At 37.8% G+C, this 18,255-nt stretch overlaps 1 protein-coding gene across 1 annotated transcript in view; it reads right to left on the bottom strand.

The window, feature by feature from the left end:
* LOC119771152 (carbonic anhydrase-related protein 10) overlaps nucleotides 1-18,255 on the bottom strand; it is a 145,636-nt gene that overhangs the window by 67,960 nt on the left and 59,421 nt on the right. Inside the window, exon 2 of the mRNA XM_038266583.1 lies at nucleotides 16,247-16,817. Coding sequence (XP_038122511.1) covers nucleotides 16,247-16,304 — 58 coding nt within the window. The 5' untranslated portion in view covers nucleotides 16,305-16,817. The remainder of the gene's footprint in view (nucleotides 1-16,246; nucleotides 16,818-18,255) is intronic.

The raw sequence follows: 18,255 nt of genomic DNA, 5'->3' as shown, positions 1-18,255 counted from the left end.
TTCCGAGCTAGAGAGCTGTCTTGTTGTGTGTTGTTCAAGCTGCGATGTTCTTTTTTTGTTTGCCGTTGTTGTCACTACTGGAAAAGAAGGTCCACGTACGGAACATCGCTTGAGGGGTCGGGACACGGCGCATTCAAGTTACACGCTGGGACAGGATTGGGGGTGGCAGAGTTGGTTACGGGGAAATTCCCAAATGTGTCGTCCGGATTGAACATGGGATTTTAAGATGGAAAGATTCGAGTGAAAGTTTATGTCGGAAAAAGTGGATTTGGACGACTCGGAGAACACCCTTTGGGATTTTTAAATGTTTTATTTGGATTGTGATAAGCCTTATTATTACAATCTTGCAAAAATATATCAACCTCTTTCAAGCTTAAAATCAGATTAGCAGATAATGACCAGAGCAATTAAACCCAGAACAATTACCGCGGTCCACCTGAAGACACAGTCCAAGATGCTGCTGCTGTAGTCTATTTGTCGTCGTTGCAGTTCTTAATGACTGCTGACTTAGGGGGGTCGTGGTGCCATCTTTTGGCTGCAGGCCCGACCTGCACTTGGCTGCAGCATGAAGCTGCCTTAAAAAAAGGCCCGCTCTCTTTCCGTGGGCACTTTAGTAGTAATTAAGAACAAACAGTTGCACCCAGCTAAAAGATTTTTTTTTGTGTGAATACCCAAATGTAGGGTTGTGAACTCTTTGTTTGAACAATATTTTTTAAAATTTGACTAAACTCATTAAAAAATTTAAATTCAATTTATATCAAACTTTTCTGAAATGTTTCAAAAAATCTTCTTTTAGGCTAAGAAATATTTAATTTCAAATCAATACCGCATCAAAAGCTAAACTTTGGACCACCAACCCTTTCCACAGCCCGTGGAAACCCTGGAGCCAAAAGGGGGTGATAATGAGTTAAATTGTGTGGAAAATTGTCCACGTGGCGCCACAAAAACCGGCGGACAGAAGGGCAATTAAGTGCAGATCTGTTTTCCAGAGGAAAACCTTCCGGAACTCGAGCCAACATGCTAATGAGCGAGAAGTGTGCCGCGGCGCTGATGGTTTTACCCTGCAATTCCGGACTAATTCGAGCGACAATTTGAGTGGATTAGTGTAAGTATTTATTCAGTTGGAACGATTTTTTTTTGTATCTTTAAAAGTTCAAACAATTCGAAGCAGTCACATTTACCCAGTCTGCTCAAACAAAATCGTAAATTTTGTTTGCCATTCCGACCTCCCATTTTTTTTTATTTTAAGGAGGTCAGCCCGGAAATGGAACTCTCCCAAAGTTCGAATCACTTGGCAATTTCCCGTAAAAGTGCAATATCAGTATCAACTGGAGGAGGAAGAGCAAACGTCTCGTCGTCGGAGATTGGCTGCAGAAGGTAATCGAATAATGCTCTTTCTCCGAGCCGGAACCGGTCAGCAAGGAGCACAGTCAGTCCTGAGGGGAGGGGCAAGAAACGGTCCTGATTGTTATAAACTGCAATCGCATCAGCAGCTGTACCCATTGTTGACTCGAGCAATTCATCGTTTGGGCTGAGGATCTGCAGGAAAGGAAACGAAATCCAGTCCATGATATTCCAAAAATGCCCTAACTTAGATCGACTTCTCCATTCAGGACTCTTATCCTACCCAGTATAGAGTTGATTGGATGGAACAGGAAGAGCTGAGTGGCCGTTTTATGTCCGTTTTAACAATTGAGAAAAGGTGAATTTGCAGTGAAAGCTGAGAAAGTTATGAAGGCTATGTTTGCTTTACGTTTGGTTGACGCTCTGCCAACATTATTTCTGGAGTTTTTTTTGAAAAGGACCAATAAACCAAATTTTCAGTTTTTGCTTTTTGGGTGTTTTTCAATACCCCTGACTCAAGGCGGTTCTAAAAACACCCAAAAAGCAAAAACTGGAAATTTGGTTTATTGGTCCTTTTCAAAAAAAACTCCAGATTTGCTCGTAATCATGCTCTAAAAACCATGGATTAATCAGTCTTCAATGCACTTATTTCCGTCACTGCCACAGCTGATAACATAACCTAAAATCCCAAAAGCAAACACGCGACAAGTCACGCTGCCACGTCCCTCGAAAATCACAGCGTTAAGGCGTCCTAATTTTAGTATATCTTTCATTCTAGGCACCAACAAAAAAAAAGATACCTAAAACCTACCACAGACCTAAAGTTCAGTGGACTGCGGTGCAAGGATCACGTGTCACACGACCCTATAGTTTAGTTGCTTTCAATCTTTTTTTTTTTTGCTGCGGATGCTGCTGCACAGGAATGCAGCAAAAGTTGGAAAATCTATGCCGTGGGAGGGCACGTGCTGACCATTTGTAGTTTGGTTTCGGGGGCAGTGTTGCCATATAATTTAAATCTTTTTAAACGTATTTTTGTATCTTTGAAGCAATAAAAAGCTAATTTTGTAAATTTTGAGCAATATAAACCCACAATTCAGTGTTGAGAGAATCGTCCTCTGATGAGCTCTTAGTGCAAAAATCGAAAGAATAATGCTACCAACTAACACAATAATTAACGTTAAATGAAACATTGAATCTGTAATAATTGTCATACATTGAATTCTTACCACAATTGAGACATCATGCTGTGGTGGCCGAAACGGTTAAGTCATTGAATTAGTTAGTCAAAGGTCGATACCCAAATGTGTAACAATTTTAGTTTGTTTTTTTTTTTTTTTGACAAAGAACTTTGTCCTAAGGGCACTGTCTACGGGTGTCAATCCAAAATTTCGCGAAGCGAAAGTGTAACGATTTGTGTAATCGTTTAAACGCTTATATCTTCCACCCAATTCAAGCAATCTGCATGCTTTATCCACCAAACGAAAGGGAAGTCTTAAATTGCAAGTAGACTACCTCACAAAGTTGATAAAACTTTGTTAAAGTACTCAAAAGTTAAGATGAAAAATAAAAATTCAGACCGGGAAAATCCCGGTCGCTGATTGGTTGAGCGCAACCTTTCCCGAACACATTAATCAGATTCAAGTATCTAGCACTTAGCAAATTTTGCTCTCTGCCACTGCTTCGAAAGCGTCGAGCCGTCACAGCCAAGCGAGGTTATAAAAGAGCGCCGTGCCGCCGGTTGAAGCTCAAACGAGTCCGAAGCTTTGCACGAGGAGGATCGAGAAGCAGCAGCAGCACAGCAGAGCCGCCGAGAGGAAGGAGAGAATTGAAAAATTGGAAAGAGAGGCAGAGCAGGCGCGGGAGGGAAAATTGCCGGCAACTTGGAGTGTTATCATCGCATGGTTTTATCATCGTCATAGGACGTTAAAATGGCCCTTTTCAGGGCCAATTCACACGAAAGAGTATTCTTTAAAAATCTGGTTGGGTACGGTAGTGAGTGTTTGTGTGTGCGGAAGGGAAATCGAGTGGCAAGTTTGGGGCTTGAAAGAGCACCAAATTATCAACGCATACACACAAACGCGGGCTGGGGAGCTTCATTTGTGTGCGCCTGGTTTCTGCCGTGCAACTACCCTTCACGAGTTTGCTCATCCGATCGATCTTGGGGAAAATCGATTTTCGATATTAGTGTGGTTCCGCGAACACAATTTTAGTGTGGTTTACTACACACACACACACACACACGAGCAAATCCACAGTCGATGGCGCTTTCTTGCTACAAATACACTTGCAACGCACTGCAGAGCACAGGTGGTGTGTAGTATGTGTAAAGAGAATGAATAAAAAGATCGGAACCCAATTTTTGCGGAGCGAAATCGTTACGTGGCGATTTCCCCTCTTCGCAGACTTCCCCTCCTTTTCCTTCACGCTGATTGGTTGAACAAACCTTTCCCGATCATCCTCTCCGAGAGACGTGAGATTGATGTATCTAAAATCATCTCCACTCAAGCTCATAATTTTCTGACAGCCGAGGAGTCAACATCGAGTGGCAGTTGCAGAATCAGAAGGGACAGCAGAAATTTCCCCCCGGTCAACGACGTGGAGAGGTCGCCGAAATGGCTCGGGCCGTCGCAGGAACGGGACGGATTGTCGCTGCAGGCCATCAAGGAAGAACGTTAGCGACCGATGTGGTCAAGCTGCTGATCCCGGAAGGCTCCGGTTAACGGCATCAAGAAGGGGTCCCCGTGTTGATCGAGAACCAGTTCCCTTTGGGTCAAGTTGGTTGTGGTTGCGATAAAGTTTATGGTTTTTGATACTGGACATGAAATTTAACATTTCGGCAGTCGTGACCGCAATCCGGAGTGGCCGGAGGCCCCGCGGATGTTCCGAAGGGGGACATTTCCCGAACCAAAAGAGTTGGGGCAATATGGGTATCAAACTTTATGGTTTTTGATACTGGACATGAAATTTGAAATTTCGGAAGTATTGTCCACAATCCGGAGTGGCCGGAGGCCCCGCGGAAGTTCCGATGAGGGGACATTTGCCGAACCATAAGAGTTAGGGCAATATGGGTATCAAACTTTATGGTTTTTGATACTGGACATAAAATTTGACATTTCAGCAGTAGTGACCACAATCCGGAGGCCCCGGGGATGTTCCGGTGGGGGGACATTTCCCGAACCATAAGAGTTGAGGCAATATGGGTATCAAACTTCATGGTTTTTGATACTGGACATGAAATTTGAAATTTCGGAAGTATTGGCTACAATCCGGAGTGGCCGGAGGCCCCGCGGATGTTCCGATGAGGGGACATTTGCCGAACCATAAGAGTTAGGGCAATATGGGTATCAAACTTTATGGTTTTTAATACTGCACATGCATCTGACCATTATCTGAAGTTACGCAGTTAAAATAAATCGCTATTTTACGCAGGAAGTAATAAATCGATTACTGCGATTGCCTTTTTATTGTGCCGCGGCGAAATTCTGTTTCTGGAAATATAGAATAACTATTTCAAATTCAATTAGAGCCCTTGAAAGGGCAGTTTTAATGTTTGCTGTTGAAATTTACATTGCTGCCGCCAATTGCTTGCAACAGCCTTGCAAAAACATTTCCGCATCTTGATAACTTTCGAGTGGTGAGGGAAAGTCGATTGATTTCACCTTGATTTCTATTGCAGCTCCATTTGCAATTTCCGTCCCCTTAGTTCGATAGGACGTTTATATTATGTCTTAAAACTATTCAGAAAAGAGTTGTCTTATGTAATTATAAGGGAATCATGGGGAAATTTGGACCGGACATTCTTATCGAAAATTTCAACAATCATCTTGCAAAGTTCTTTGTCATACTGGTCATGTGTAACATAACCACCTGCACCTTTTTTTGCTTTGACGGATGATTTTTATTAATAAATTAACTTGAAGGAATAGTTCTCTCGGCAATCTCGAGCTATGGTCTCTGGGTCCGAAAATGGTACCACTATTCTCTCAGCACGGGGCCATCTTTCTCTCGGACAAGTGTTGCCGAGTTTTGGGTGTTAGTCATAAGAAGTCATTATGCAACTAGAGTGTTCGTGCTGACCATACAAAATGGGCATGTGATTTATCGATAATCTATATCTTAAGATGGAAAGAAGTTTGACTCTGCATCTTAAACAATTTTTGAAACGTTGATTGTACCAATTCTAGCGCAAAACAGCTGTTATCATCTCTATTACATATTAACAAATGAAACCTTAAAAAAGAAGAAAAGACCTTTTTAGATTTTAACTATTCGTAAATAATAGTAACAAACCAAAAAGTCGGGAAATTTTGTATCCTGGCCCTGCTGGTTGGTGAAATTTATCCACTTTAATGTTTAATTTCGGTAAAAAATAATCTTAAATTTTTTTTAAAAAAATCCAATTATTCGCTCTACAGCATTGCCTTGGCGTTCTCGATTGCGAGATTCCTACTCGAAACTAGGTGTCTGAAGGCTTGATTGTTGAGGCAATTGCAAACCTCTTTTTACACCTTAGCTTCCATCCACCCCGGGATTCAAACTGACGACCTTTGCATTGTCAGTCCAACTGCCTACAGGCGACTCCATCGAGGCAGGACCCAAGAAGACGACTCCTACACCTGGACTGAGCTAAAGACCTAACCATTAGGTGATCAGACAAATCTCATCTCGAAAAATGCCACCGGGACCGTCTGGGATCAAACCCAGGCCGACTAGGTGAGAGGCAACCACGCCTACCCCTAGACCACGGTCCCGGCAACCTCAGAGTCATCTAATTAGCTCTCGAGTAATTCCAGCTCAAATCAGGAATTTTTCTGTTACTTTTGAACCCGACCCTCTCCGTTTCAATGAAACTTTTTAGGCATTTTATCCTAGGCCTATATAAGCAATTTTTGTGTATATGGAGCCAATTGTACTCGAAAATGACATTTGAGAAGGGCGTAAGTAATTTAAATATGTCACGATTTTTTTGTTCAAAATTTTTGAGGAAATAGCCTAAAATGTAACAAAAAGACTCACGAAAAATGCAGCATGGTTTGTCTCTCCTTAAAAAAATTGAAATCATTTATTTAAACTGTTTTTTTTTTTGAAAAGTGGTCTAAACGTCAAAATTATCAAAAACCGATAGTGGGAATCGATCCACCAGACAATTTTACATAAAGTCTCCATATTGGCCATTGTCCTATATCCAATCCTTGTGAAGATACAGCGGTTTTAAAAATAAAAATGTTGAAAAAATAGGTTTTTTGATGGTTTTCGGCAATTTCTATATGCTAGACTTGATTTTTCAGTCTCGAAAATATTTTTACCGGAAAGCTCGTCCAATTTTCCATAAGTTTGTCTCTGACAGATTTTTAATTTGACTCATTTTAATATTTATGTAAGCTTATTTACTATCCAGGTTTTTACCACACTGAAAAAAATAAACTTTTCTCAGTTATGAAAAATGTAATAAAGGTCATATTTGTAAGCCCATACATCCAATTGAAATGTGGTCAAAGACAAACTTATTGTAAATTGGACGAGCTTTCCGTAAACATATTTTCGAGACTGATAAATCAAGTCTCTAATATAGAAATTGCAAAAAATCATCAAAAAACCTATATTTCAACATTTTTATTTTTAAAACCGCTGTATCTTAACAAGGATTAGACATAGGACAGTGGCCAATATGGAGACTATTATGTAAAATTGTCTGGAAAATCGATTCCCACTATAGGTTTTTGAAAATTTTGACGTTTAGATCACTTTTCAAAAAAACAGTTTTAGTAAATGATTCTTGTAATTTTTCAGGAGAGACATACCATCCTGCATTTTTCGTGAGTCTTTTTGTTACATTTTAGGCTATTTCGTCAAAAATTTTGAACGAAAAAAAATCGTGAAATCACCTTCAAATTTAACTTTTAAACTTAAAAAATGGAAAATCTCATGGAAGTGGCGTGTATTTTTTTCAGTGCAATTTCCTACAAGTTTGTCTTTGGCCACTTTTTGATACGATGCAAAGGCTTTAAATTACAGTAATTTTCAAATTACAAAATACAAAAATATTTAATTACTTAAGCCCTTCTCAAATATCATTTTCGAGTACAATTGGCTATATATACACAAAAATGGCTTATATAGGCCTAGGATAACATGCCTAAAAAGTTTCATTGAAATCGGAGAGGGTCGGGTCAAAAGTACCACAAAAATTTCTGATTTGAGCTGGAATTGCTCTCTCATTTCAGATGACCATGGCTCAGATATTGTGATACGATTTCCAGTGTTAAAAATGACATTTTTGCAATTCCGTCGTGAAACTACTTACTTTTCCTGTTATTCTTGAACGACGAAATACACAGCAAATAAAGTAGTAATCCAGATGCGTGTAAAAGGCCTGGGTGTAAAATAAATGTTGCATTATTTTATGAAATTCTATGTAATATTACACCTTGAAATATGTAGCCGATCAGTATGGGAAACCTACTTGACCGAAATGTCAAGCTCATATATGCGTTTATCCTTTCAATTCTTCATCGGTCTGATGGCCGAGCGGGCTAAGGCGCCAGCCCTTACTGTTGGTGCTGGGTTTGAATCCCGTCGGTTGCAACTTTTTTTTGTGAGTAGAAAAATTGTACATGCAGTGTGTAATATTAAGTGTTTATTTTGACGAAGGTGATGTGCATGCTTTTGCATGCGATTTTACCATCGGATTTTTTGCTGTGTAGCCTACTTTTCTGTACCAAAAATAACAGAATCGAATAGCAACACTTTTCAAAATAAAAGCTAAAAAGTTCTACTTTTCAGCACTGAAATGGGTGCCGAAAAATTGAACTTTTCATCACTTGTTACGAAATGTAACACTTTCCAACATTTTTTGATTTAAACGATTTATTGACAAAATACATGAAAATTTGACTTAAAATTTCACTCAATGGGTGTTTTTCGGATTTGCAAAAAATGTTGTATGGAACTCGTTGCAAAACTTGATTTTTTCAGTACTCTTCGTATTTATCCAACTCGGTGAACCTCGTTGGATAAATGTACGACTCGTCCTGAAAAAAATGCTCTTTTTGCAACTTGTTGCATAAACTACTATTTCACTGTTTTCAATTGAAATAATTACGATTTTTCAGAATCAAGAGCAGGGATGGAATAATCACAAAAAAAAAATTTCACTAGCAAACTTTCTTCATCCATGAAAGAGAGAGGAGGCGAATCACGCAGAAGAAAAAAGCTCCCGAAATTCTCCAAGAAAATCAATCTGCTGATGATTTTTTTGTGAATTTTCATGTCAGCACCACTTGAAATCATTGATTTCACTTTGTTCACATACATTGCCCATCATTTTTCGGCGTGTGACGCTACACTTGCAAGTGTGGTAGTGAAAAAAATGTTCCGCCGAATAATCAAGATGATGGTTTTATTAGATTCCTTTTACCGATCTTTTGTGCGCGAGAGAGGAGAGTCATGCTCACTACGGTTTTTTTGCTCTTGATGAACGTCCAAAGATTTTCTTTTGATGATGATTATTCTATCGCTGATCAAGAGTAACATTTTGAAGGGAGGAATGTTGGGTAAAAATTATACTTACTTTAATTTAAAAAGAGCAGACAATTTCACAAAAGGGAACAATATTTAACATTTGAATCAAACCAACAGTTTCTGAAATATAAGGACATATTTGAAGAAACTTCATTTTTCACAATTTTTAAGAGGCTATATCTCAGCAACCAGCCATCTGATCAATAAAGTCAAAAGTAGAAAATTGTAAGAAAGTTTCTCAGCTTTTAAAATAAATATTACGGAATTTCTTATGTTTAATACAAAACTCTTAAATACTTGAAAAGTCGATATCGATTGCAAATTTCATTATGCATTCATTGATGATTTTTGGTTGACAAATTCGATTTTTCTTATTACTCTTCTCATTGAAAAGTGCCAGCGACAAAATTGGGCGAAAAGTTCATCGCCCGGAGATCGCGAGTTGGCGCGAGCGAATGAACACCGCGAAAAAAGATTCGGGGGTGCATTGGGGTTAAATGATTATTTCGTTATTCGGTTTAATTAGAAAATAATTATTTTTTCGTAAATATCGCTACTTTTAAGCGATGTAATTAATTTTTACAGTAAATTAGGCATTGTTACATCAAATTTGACCTTCCAAACGCACTAGAATGGCCAAATTTTAAAACAACAATGTTTGCCAATTTGACCATTTTACCCCCAATTCCCCTTGTAGAACAAAAGAAAAGTTCATCCGCGGACTGTCAGCAGCGCGCTGTTTTGTTTGCTAGATCAACATTTGGAAATGTCGAACGTTGAAGGAAATCGCTCAAAAAATGGAAATTAACCGATTTCAAATGTTTTGGCCGCAAATGAAAGGTAAGGGTGGCTAATTTTTGATTCCGATCTGTAAAACTTGTTCTGGCGAGGGTTCTGGGCACTGCGGCAATCGATTTTAACGGCGGGTTGCTTCCGGTTGCATTTGATTTGCGGAGAAGGTTTTTCAATCCATCAGGGGCTTATTGGGGGCAACAGTTTCGGTAATCCGGAACTTCTGGTAGGTTTAATATTTGCAGTGTTTAGCATGAAAAACAAACTTATACTAACCACTTTTTTCGAAAAATCATAACTCCTCGCCATTTTAACCGATTTCAATTGTCTTATACGCAAATGAAAGGTGATAAGTTAGCCTTTCAAAGAAAAATAGTAAGAAGTTTCAAAAATCTAGCCTAACATATGAAAATGGCGTATGAAACTTTAAAATGCCGTTTTGACGGTGTCTGGACCAAAGAGCCTATGTCTGGAAATATTTTTATCGGATTCCCCGGACATTTTTACATAACATAATGAAAAATGGGAGGAGTTCATTAACAGGATTCCAAGATATGATTTTTTGAAAATAAAATCCGTGTTTTTTGACGCGCCGTGCGCAAAAACCGAAGAATGACGAAATTGGCAAAAAATCATCTTTTTTCACTAAAACTGCGATAACTTCAAAATTTCAACGATGACATGTATGGGTACCAAAAGTTGCGTCTTTTAATTAAAACAATTTTGAGCCCCAAACATCTATAGGTCCTCGCTGAAATTTTAAAGTTATCGCAGTTTTAGTGAAAAAAGTTGATTTTTAACCAATTTCAGCATTCTCCGGTTTTTGCGCGCGGCGCGTCAAAAAACACGGATTTTATTTTCAAAAAATCATATCTCGGAATCCTGTTAGGGATCATCCATAAACCACGTGGACAATTTAGGGGAGGGAGGTATGGCGATTGTCCATGCTCCATACAAAAAAGTTTTTTTTTGTATGGACAATTGTTCACGAGGGGGAGGGGGGTTTGGGTTTTCCAAAAAAGGGTCCACGTAGTTTGTGGATGGTCCCTTAATGAACTCCTCCCATTTTTTGGTTTGTTACGTAAAAATGTCCGGGAAATCCGCTAAAAATATTTCCAGACATAAGCTCTTTGGTTCAGACACCGTCAAAACGGCATTTTAAAGTTTCATACGCCCTTTTCATATGTTAGGCTAGATTTTTGAAACTACTTACTATTTTTCTTATCACCAACTTATCACCTTTCATTTGCGTATAAGACAATTGAAATCGGTTAAAATGGCGAGGTGTTATGATTTTTCGAAAAAAATGATTTTTGCGAAAATCGACGAAAATTTCCATTTTTCAGACCACCCTAACACGGCGTAGGTCACCCTAATGGCCAAACAAAAAAAATACGGGTTGAATTATTTCGGCCAGGGAACCCTCAGAAAAATTTTGAGCCCGATCCGAGCACTTTTGTTTTTTCCATGATGTTTTCGTGGGGAATTGCTGCATATAGACCTCCATTGATCACGCATGATCTCAGGGGGTACCGGAAAACAAACCCCGTAATGGCGGACAATAGGGTCCTAAAGCCCAAAGTCAACACTAAGGTCCGCGTAGAACGAGCTGTGAAGTAGGACCTTTTTGACAAGAAGGGCCACGATTTTTTTCAAATTTCGATTTAAAATCGATTTTAAATCTTTCTCGGTCGTACAAAGTGTCATTGTACTCAGAAATATAAGCTCTATCGTTGTGAACAATAATATCACAAATTTAAGCTTCACTTTAGGACCCAATTGAAACATATCAAACGAAATATTTGAAACCAAACCTGCACAACAACATACAAACAGAAAAATGAGGCGTTATTTTGTATTCAATAGTCTAAGTTTGTTTTTCATGCTAAACACTGCAAATATTAAACTTACCAGAAGTTCCGGATTACCGAAACTGTTGCCTCCGAATAAGCCCCTGGTGGATTGAAAAACCTTCTCCGCAAATGAAATGCAACCGGAAGCAACCCGCCGTTAAAATCGATTGCAGCAGTGCCCAGAACCCTCGCCAGAACAAGTTTTACAGATCGGAATCAAAAATTAGCCACACTTACCTTTCATTTGCGACCAACACATTTGAAATCGGTTAATTCCCATTTTTTGAGCGATTTCCTTCAACGTTCGACATTTCCAAATGTTGATCTAGCAAACAAAACAGCGCGCTGCTGACAGTCCGCGGATGAACTTTTCTTTTGATCTACAAGGGGAATTGGGGGTAAAATGGTCAAATTGGCAAACATTGTTGTTTTAAAATTTGGCCATTCTAGTGCGTTTGGAAGGTCAAATTTGATGTAACAATGCCTAATTTACTGTAAAAATTAATTACATCGCTTAAAAGTAGCGATATTTACGAAAAAAATAATTATTTTCTAATTAAACCGAATAACGAAATAATCATTTAACCCCAATGCACCCCCGAATCTTTTTTCGCGGTGTTCATTCGCTCGCGCCAACTCGCGATCTCCGGGCGATGAACTTTTCGCCCAATTTTGTCGCTGGCACTTTTCAATGAGAAGAGTAATACAAAAATATTGATTAAATAAACATGGGCAAAAAAATAAAAAAATAAATATTGAAATTAAAATTCTAGGTTTCAACATTTGGATGAAAAAAGTATTTTAAAATGCATTTTACACGCGTCTAGTTGCATTCCAATCATTAGTTTTCAAAATATTGAGAAATTGACGGAATTTTATTTTTCGCAAAAAAAAAAACTTTTTGTGGGACTGTACACAGGTATTGCATGAAAATTTAAAATGTTTTCAAAGGAGTTCAAACATGCTAAATATGGTAATAAACGCATGTATAAAACTGCAGTTACACAATTTTTAGTCCATTTTCTAAAAATCTGTTGAAAGACGAAATAATGTGGAGCTTGGTTGAATTTGGGTGCCGGAGTCCTGAGTTATAATTACAAATGTTTACGGTAGTCAAGCTTGTAAGTGTGACAAGCTCCATTCGGCCAGTTGTCACACTTACAGCAATTTTCAGGGCGTGTCAAGATAGCACGACTAGACTGAAACTTCTTTCATATGAAGAGCGACAACAATGCACGGAGTTTTTTTTCGGATTTTAGTGAATATCTCAGTATTGGAATCGAATTTTGAGGATCAGTGAAGGTCAAAAGGTGAGACATGGCATTGGGAGCTGCAAAAAATGGCGTTCTTAACTCAATTTGGCCCAAAATGCTCGTGCGACAAGATAGCAAGACAGCGACGAAATATCAATTGCTACAAACAAAACAATAAATTGGCAACACTGCCCTCCCTCTCACTAAGGTCACACGCAAAAACCGGCAGTGCCGGCCAGGTCGGAGGCTCAACGTCACATTGCATTTCAAGTGTGTGTGTGTGTGTGGGTTATTCCATTTGGCTCGGGAGCTGCTGATCCAAACGCCAGCGCAAAGCTTTCCCGGCGAGCAGGCCGGCTGTCAGCAATGATTGCCACAAATCCGGGCACAAAATAATGCCACAAAGTGTCATCGTTCGCGAGCTTTTCCATTTTTTGTGAGTGGACATTTTGTGGCGCGTTCGCTTCATCAAGAGCCCACACGCGCACTAGTTTTGTGACGTTCAGCCGGAGATCCTCCTCCGCTTGATGGAAATGGATTTATTTGCAGTCGTCAGGATGACGGGCAAGACAGCAAAATGTGAGGGACGTAAAAAGTATACGACCTGGGCACAGAGGAGTTTTGTGGGTAAACGATGCCCTTTTTGAAGTATTTTCATATTTTAATTTTTATAATTATTGAAACATAATTGACGATTTAGGAACATGGCTAGTTATAAAATTGAAGAACTATTCTTCAAATTTCAAAATCCTAAGGCCTGATAGGTCACCTAGAAATCAATTCCATGAAACACCTCTGCAACCCCATTGCACAAAGGCCTAGTCACTGAACAAATTTCCTAAATGGCCTAATCTTGTCCGCGGGGATACGACGGCCGCTGCACTCATCATCGATTCCTTCGCGACGAACAGCGTCGAACGACTGCGGTCACCAGGCAATTTACGTTGATGTTTTCCGCTGGTGTTGTCTCACTTAATATTCCATTTGAGTTAATATGCTTCCCTCCCCCTCACAGCAGCATTCTTGCTGCCTATCCACACTCTACAAATTTTATGAAGAAGACATTGTGAAGATGCTCATTTTATCGCGCTGGAAGTCATCTTTATAGACTACCAACACCGGGAGACCGGCAGGTCTTAGTTTATAGCTAACATTCCGTCCCCTTCCGCCTACTGAGGCTGCTGCACTCAGCACCAGTGTTGCCATCATCGACCGAAGCAAGCGGAAGAAGATGGTCCTGCAAGATTGCACCGCCAGCAGCTGACGTAACATTTGGAAATGGCCTATAAATGTCGGCGACTGAATGAGAGTACTACAATAATTGTCTTCCACAAACTGCCTGCTTGAATTAGGAATTCCTGATGATTCGTCACTATCGATTCGAAGAAATAGGTTGCAATTACGAAGGTTTTATGCATTACCGGAGAGGTTCATGCAAGAAACGTTTTATGCCACGTTATTCCGGGGGAAATGTGTGTAAGTACTAACTTGTTTCTGTGTGTGTGTGTGCTACATGATCTTTTATGGTTGTAGGCCAAAAATTACACTTATTAGCGTTTTCTAGAAGCTCTTAACTGAAGAATTCGTGAAAATTTGAGATTTTTTCAATTATTCAACCTTTCAACTTTTCGACTTTTCAACTTTTCAACTTTTCAACTTTTCAATTTTTCAACTTTTCAATTTTTCAACTTTTCAACTTTTCAACTTTTCAACTTTTCAACTTTTCAACTTTTCAACTTTTCAACTTTTCAACTTTTCAAGTTTTCAAGTTTTCAACTTTTCAACTTTTCAACTTTTCAACTTTTCAACTTTTCAACTTTTCAACTTTTCAACTTTTCAACTTTTCAACTTTTCAACTTTTCAACTTTTCAATTTTTCAACTTTTCAACTTTTCAACTTTTCAACTTTTCAACTTTTCAAGTTTTCAACTTTTCAACTTTTCAACTTTTCAACTTTTCAACTTTTCAACTTTTCAACTTTTCAACTTTTCAACTTTTCAACTTTTCAACTTTTCAACTTTTCAACTTTTCAACTTTTTAACTTTTCAACTTTTCAAGTTTTCAAGTTTTCAAGTTTTCAAATTTTCAAGTTTTCAACTTTTCAACTTTTCAACTTTTCAACTTTTCAACTTTTCAACTTTTCAACATTTCAACTTTTCAACTTTTCAACTTTTCAACTTTTCAACTTTTCAACTTTTCAACTTTTCAACTTTTCAACTTTTCAAGTTTTCAAGTTTTCAAGTTTTCAACTTTTCAACTTTTCAAGTTTTCAAGTTTTCAAGTTTTCAAGTTTTCAACTTTTCAACTTTTTAACTTTTCAACTTTTCAACTTTTCAACTTTTCAACTTTTCATTTTTTCAACTTTTCAACTTTTCAACTTTTCAACTTTTCAACTTTTCAACTTTTCAACTTTTCAACTTTTCAACTTTTCAACTTTTCAACTTTTCAACTTTTCAACTTTTCAACTTTTCAACTTTTCAACTTTTCAACTTTTCAACTTTTCAACTTTTCAACTTTTCAACTTTTCAAGTTTTCAAGTTTTCAAGTTTTCAAGTTTTCAAGTTTTCAAGTTTTCAAATTTTCAAGTTTTCAACTTTTCAACTTTTCAACTTTTCAACTTTTCAACTTTTCAACTTTTCAACTTTTCAACTTTTCAACTTTTCAACTTTTCAACTTTTCAACTTTTCAACTTTTCAAGTTTTCAACTTTTCAACTTTTCAAGTTTTCAAGTTTTCAAGTTTTCAACTTTTCAATTTCAATTTTTCAATTTTTCAAGTTTTCAAGTTTTCAAGTTTTCAAGTTTTCAAGTTTTTAAGTTTTCAAGTTTTCAACTTTTCAACTTTTCAACTTTTCAACTTTTCAAGTTTTCAAGTTTTCAACTTTTCAACTTTTCAACTTTTCAACTTTTCAACTTTTCAACTTTTCAACTTTTCAACTTTTCAACTTTTCAACTTTTCAACTTTTCAACTTTTCAACTTTTCAACTTTTCAACTTTTCAACTTTTCAACTTTTCAACTTTTCAACTTTTCAACTTTTCAACTTTTCAACTTTTCAACTTTTCAAGTTTTCAACTTTTCAACTTTTCAACTTTTCAACTTTTCAACTTTTCAACTTTTCAACTTTTCAACTTTTCAACTTTTCAACTTTTCAACTTTTCAACTTTTCAACTTTTCAACTTTTCAACTTTTCAACTTTTCAACTTTTCAACTTTTCAAGTTTTCAAGTTTTCAAGTTTTCAAGTTTTCAAGTTTTCAAGTTTTCAAGTTTTCAAGTTTTCAAGTTTTCAAGTTTTCAAGTTTTCAAGTTTTCAAGTTTTCAAGTTTTCAAGTTTTCAAGTTTTCAAGTTTTTCAACTTTTGATCTGTTTAACTTTCTAACTTTTAAAGTTGGAATGTTTTCATCTTATTTATTCTTGTTTTTTTTTTTGGTTTACGGTGCTTTTAATAATTTTACATTTTATCCTATAATTTTACAAATGCACTTACCTGGTATCTGTAGAAGACTTAGTAGCGCAACCGCCACCAGAGAGCTTATCAGTCCCATGACGTTGCTTCAATTTCTTATTTTACTACTTTTGATAACTTTTATCTACTGTGTAATGCACTCTTTGTTTTGTTGATGTTAATATTTTTCCTTCCACTTCGTAGAGTATCGATTTCCACCAGTTTATTTTTGTTTTTGTCACTTCCAAAAAAATATCACCCTCACTTTTTCCTCCAATCAAACCTTCATAAACCACGTCCCATCGTCGCCGCCACCACCGTGGTCAGCCGAGTTAATTTGATTAAATTGACTATCGTCGTCGTTGTCGTTCCGGTGCCATAGACGGAGCAGGATGCGCCTCGGTTGAACGGTGGCATTATGGACGCCAAAACATGCCCGCAGAAGCACGTCGTCGGTCGGCGGTTTCGGCGGTTAGGCACGGCCGTCAGGCACTAACCTACCAACGTGGGGAAGCCATTCATGAGCGGCGGGGTGCTACACACATTGTTACTACCGCTAGCGGACTAACACTGGCGTTGATCTGGCGGAAGTTGTTGTTGTTTGTTCTGAGTCCTGGGGGAAAAAGACAGAAAAAAGAGGAGGTTTTTAGCTGCGAAAAATGTAAACATGATTCGAAAAATTGGAAGGGGATAATTTGCTTAACACTTGGGACATTTGAGAGAAGTCAATTAACCATTGAGGCGCATCAGACAGCTAAGACAAGACCCTTGAGACATTTGAGACAAGTCAGTTTTGTGATAAATAGGACAATTTAAATACGTCAATTGAGAATTGAGACACTTAAGACATTTGAGACAAGTTTTTAAAACTTTGTGACATTTGAGACAAGTCTATCAACCATTTGTCACATGTCTCATGTAAGGCAAATGTTTTAACCTTTTAAACACTAAACTGAATTTGAGACAAATCAATTGACCATCCAAAGTCTATTAACCTTTGAGACACTTGAGACATTTGAGACAATTCAACTGACCATCGCGACATTTGAGATATTTTTTTTTATTACCGTTGAAACACTTGATACATTTGAGACATGACAATTTACCATTTAGACACCTTCGAAAAACTTGAGGCATTGAGGCAAGTCAATTGAGCATCGAGACAATTGTTACATTTGAGACAAGTCTATTCACCTTTGAGACACTTAAGATATTTGAGACAATTCAATCAATCATTGAGACGCATGAGACAGTTGAGACAGTTCATTTGACGCTTAAAGACAATTAAGACATTTGGTACAAGTTGAGACAAGTCAATCATCTATTTAGATGGATGGCACAACTGAGACAAGCCTACACACCTTAGAGGCACTTGGACTTTAGAAAATTCAATTGATCATAGAATCATTTGGGATATCTGAGACAAGTATAATAACCTAGAGGCGTTTGAGACAGTTTTGGCAACCTTTGAGACACTTGAGATATTTGAGACCATTCAGAAGATCAATTAAATACATAAGGTATTTTAGTGAAGTCATTTATCCATTGAGACACATGAGACAAGTCTAATAAACATTGAGAAACATGATTCAACTGAGACAAGACTATTAATCTTTGAGACACTTGAGACATTTGAGACATGACATCTGACCATTTTGCCGCATGAGAAAACTGTGAAAAGTCTATTAACCTTCGAAAATTTGAGACATTTGAACAAGTCAATTGAAACACTTAAGATATTTGAGACAAGCTTATTAATCGTTTAGACGCATGAGACAACTGAGACATGAGACAAATGAGACAGTTCAATTGACCCTTGAAACACTTAAGCAGTTTGGGACGAGTGAATCGACCGTAGATAAACATGACACAATTTAGACAAGTCAATTGACCATTGAGGCACTTGGGACTTTTAAGACACTTAGGACAATCGAGACAAAAAAAAACAATTTGAGACCCGAAAAACGTTTCAGACAAGCCTATGGACCGTTGAAAAACATGAGACATTTGAGACAAGTCAGTTGACCGTTGGGACACTTGGAACAATTTAG

This window comes from Culex quinquefasciatus, chromosome 1, assembly GCF_015732765.1.
Source record: "Culex quinquefasciatus strain JHB chromosome 1, VPISU_Cqui_1.0_pri_paternal, whole genome shotgun sequence".
Lineage (NCBI taxonomy): Eukaryota > Metazoa > Arthropoda > Insecta > Diptera > Culicidae > Culex > Culex quinquefasciatus.
The sequence above is the reverse complement of the archived record's forward strand: the minus strand, read 5'-3'. Positions and strand labels throughout refer to the sequence as shown.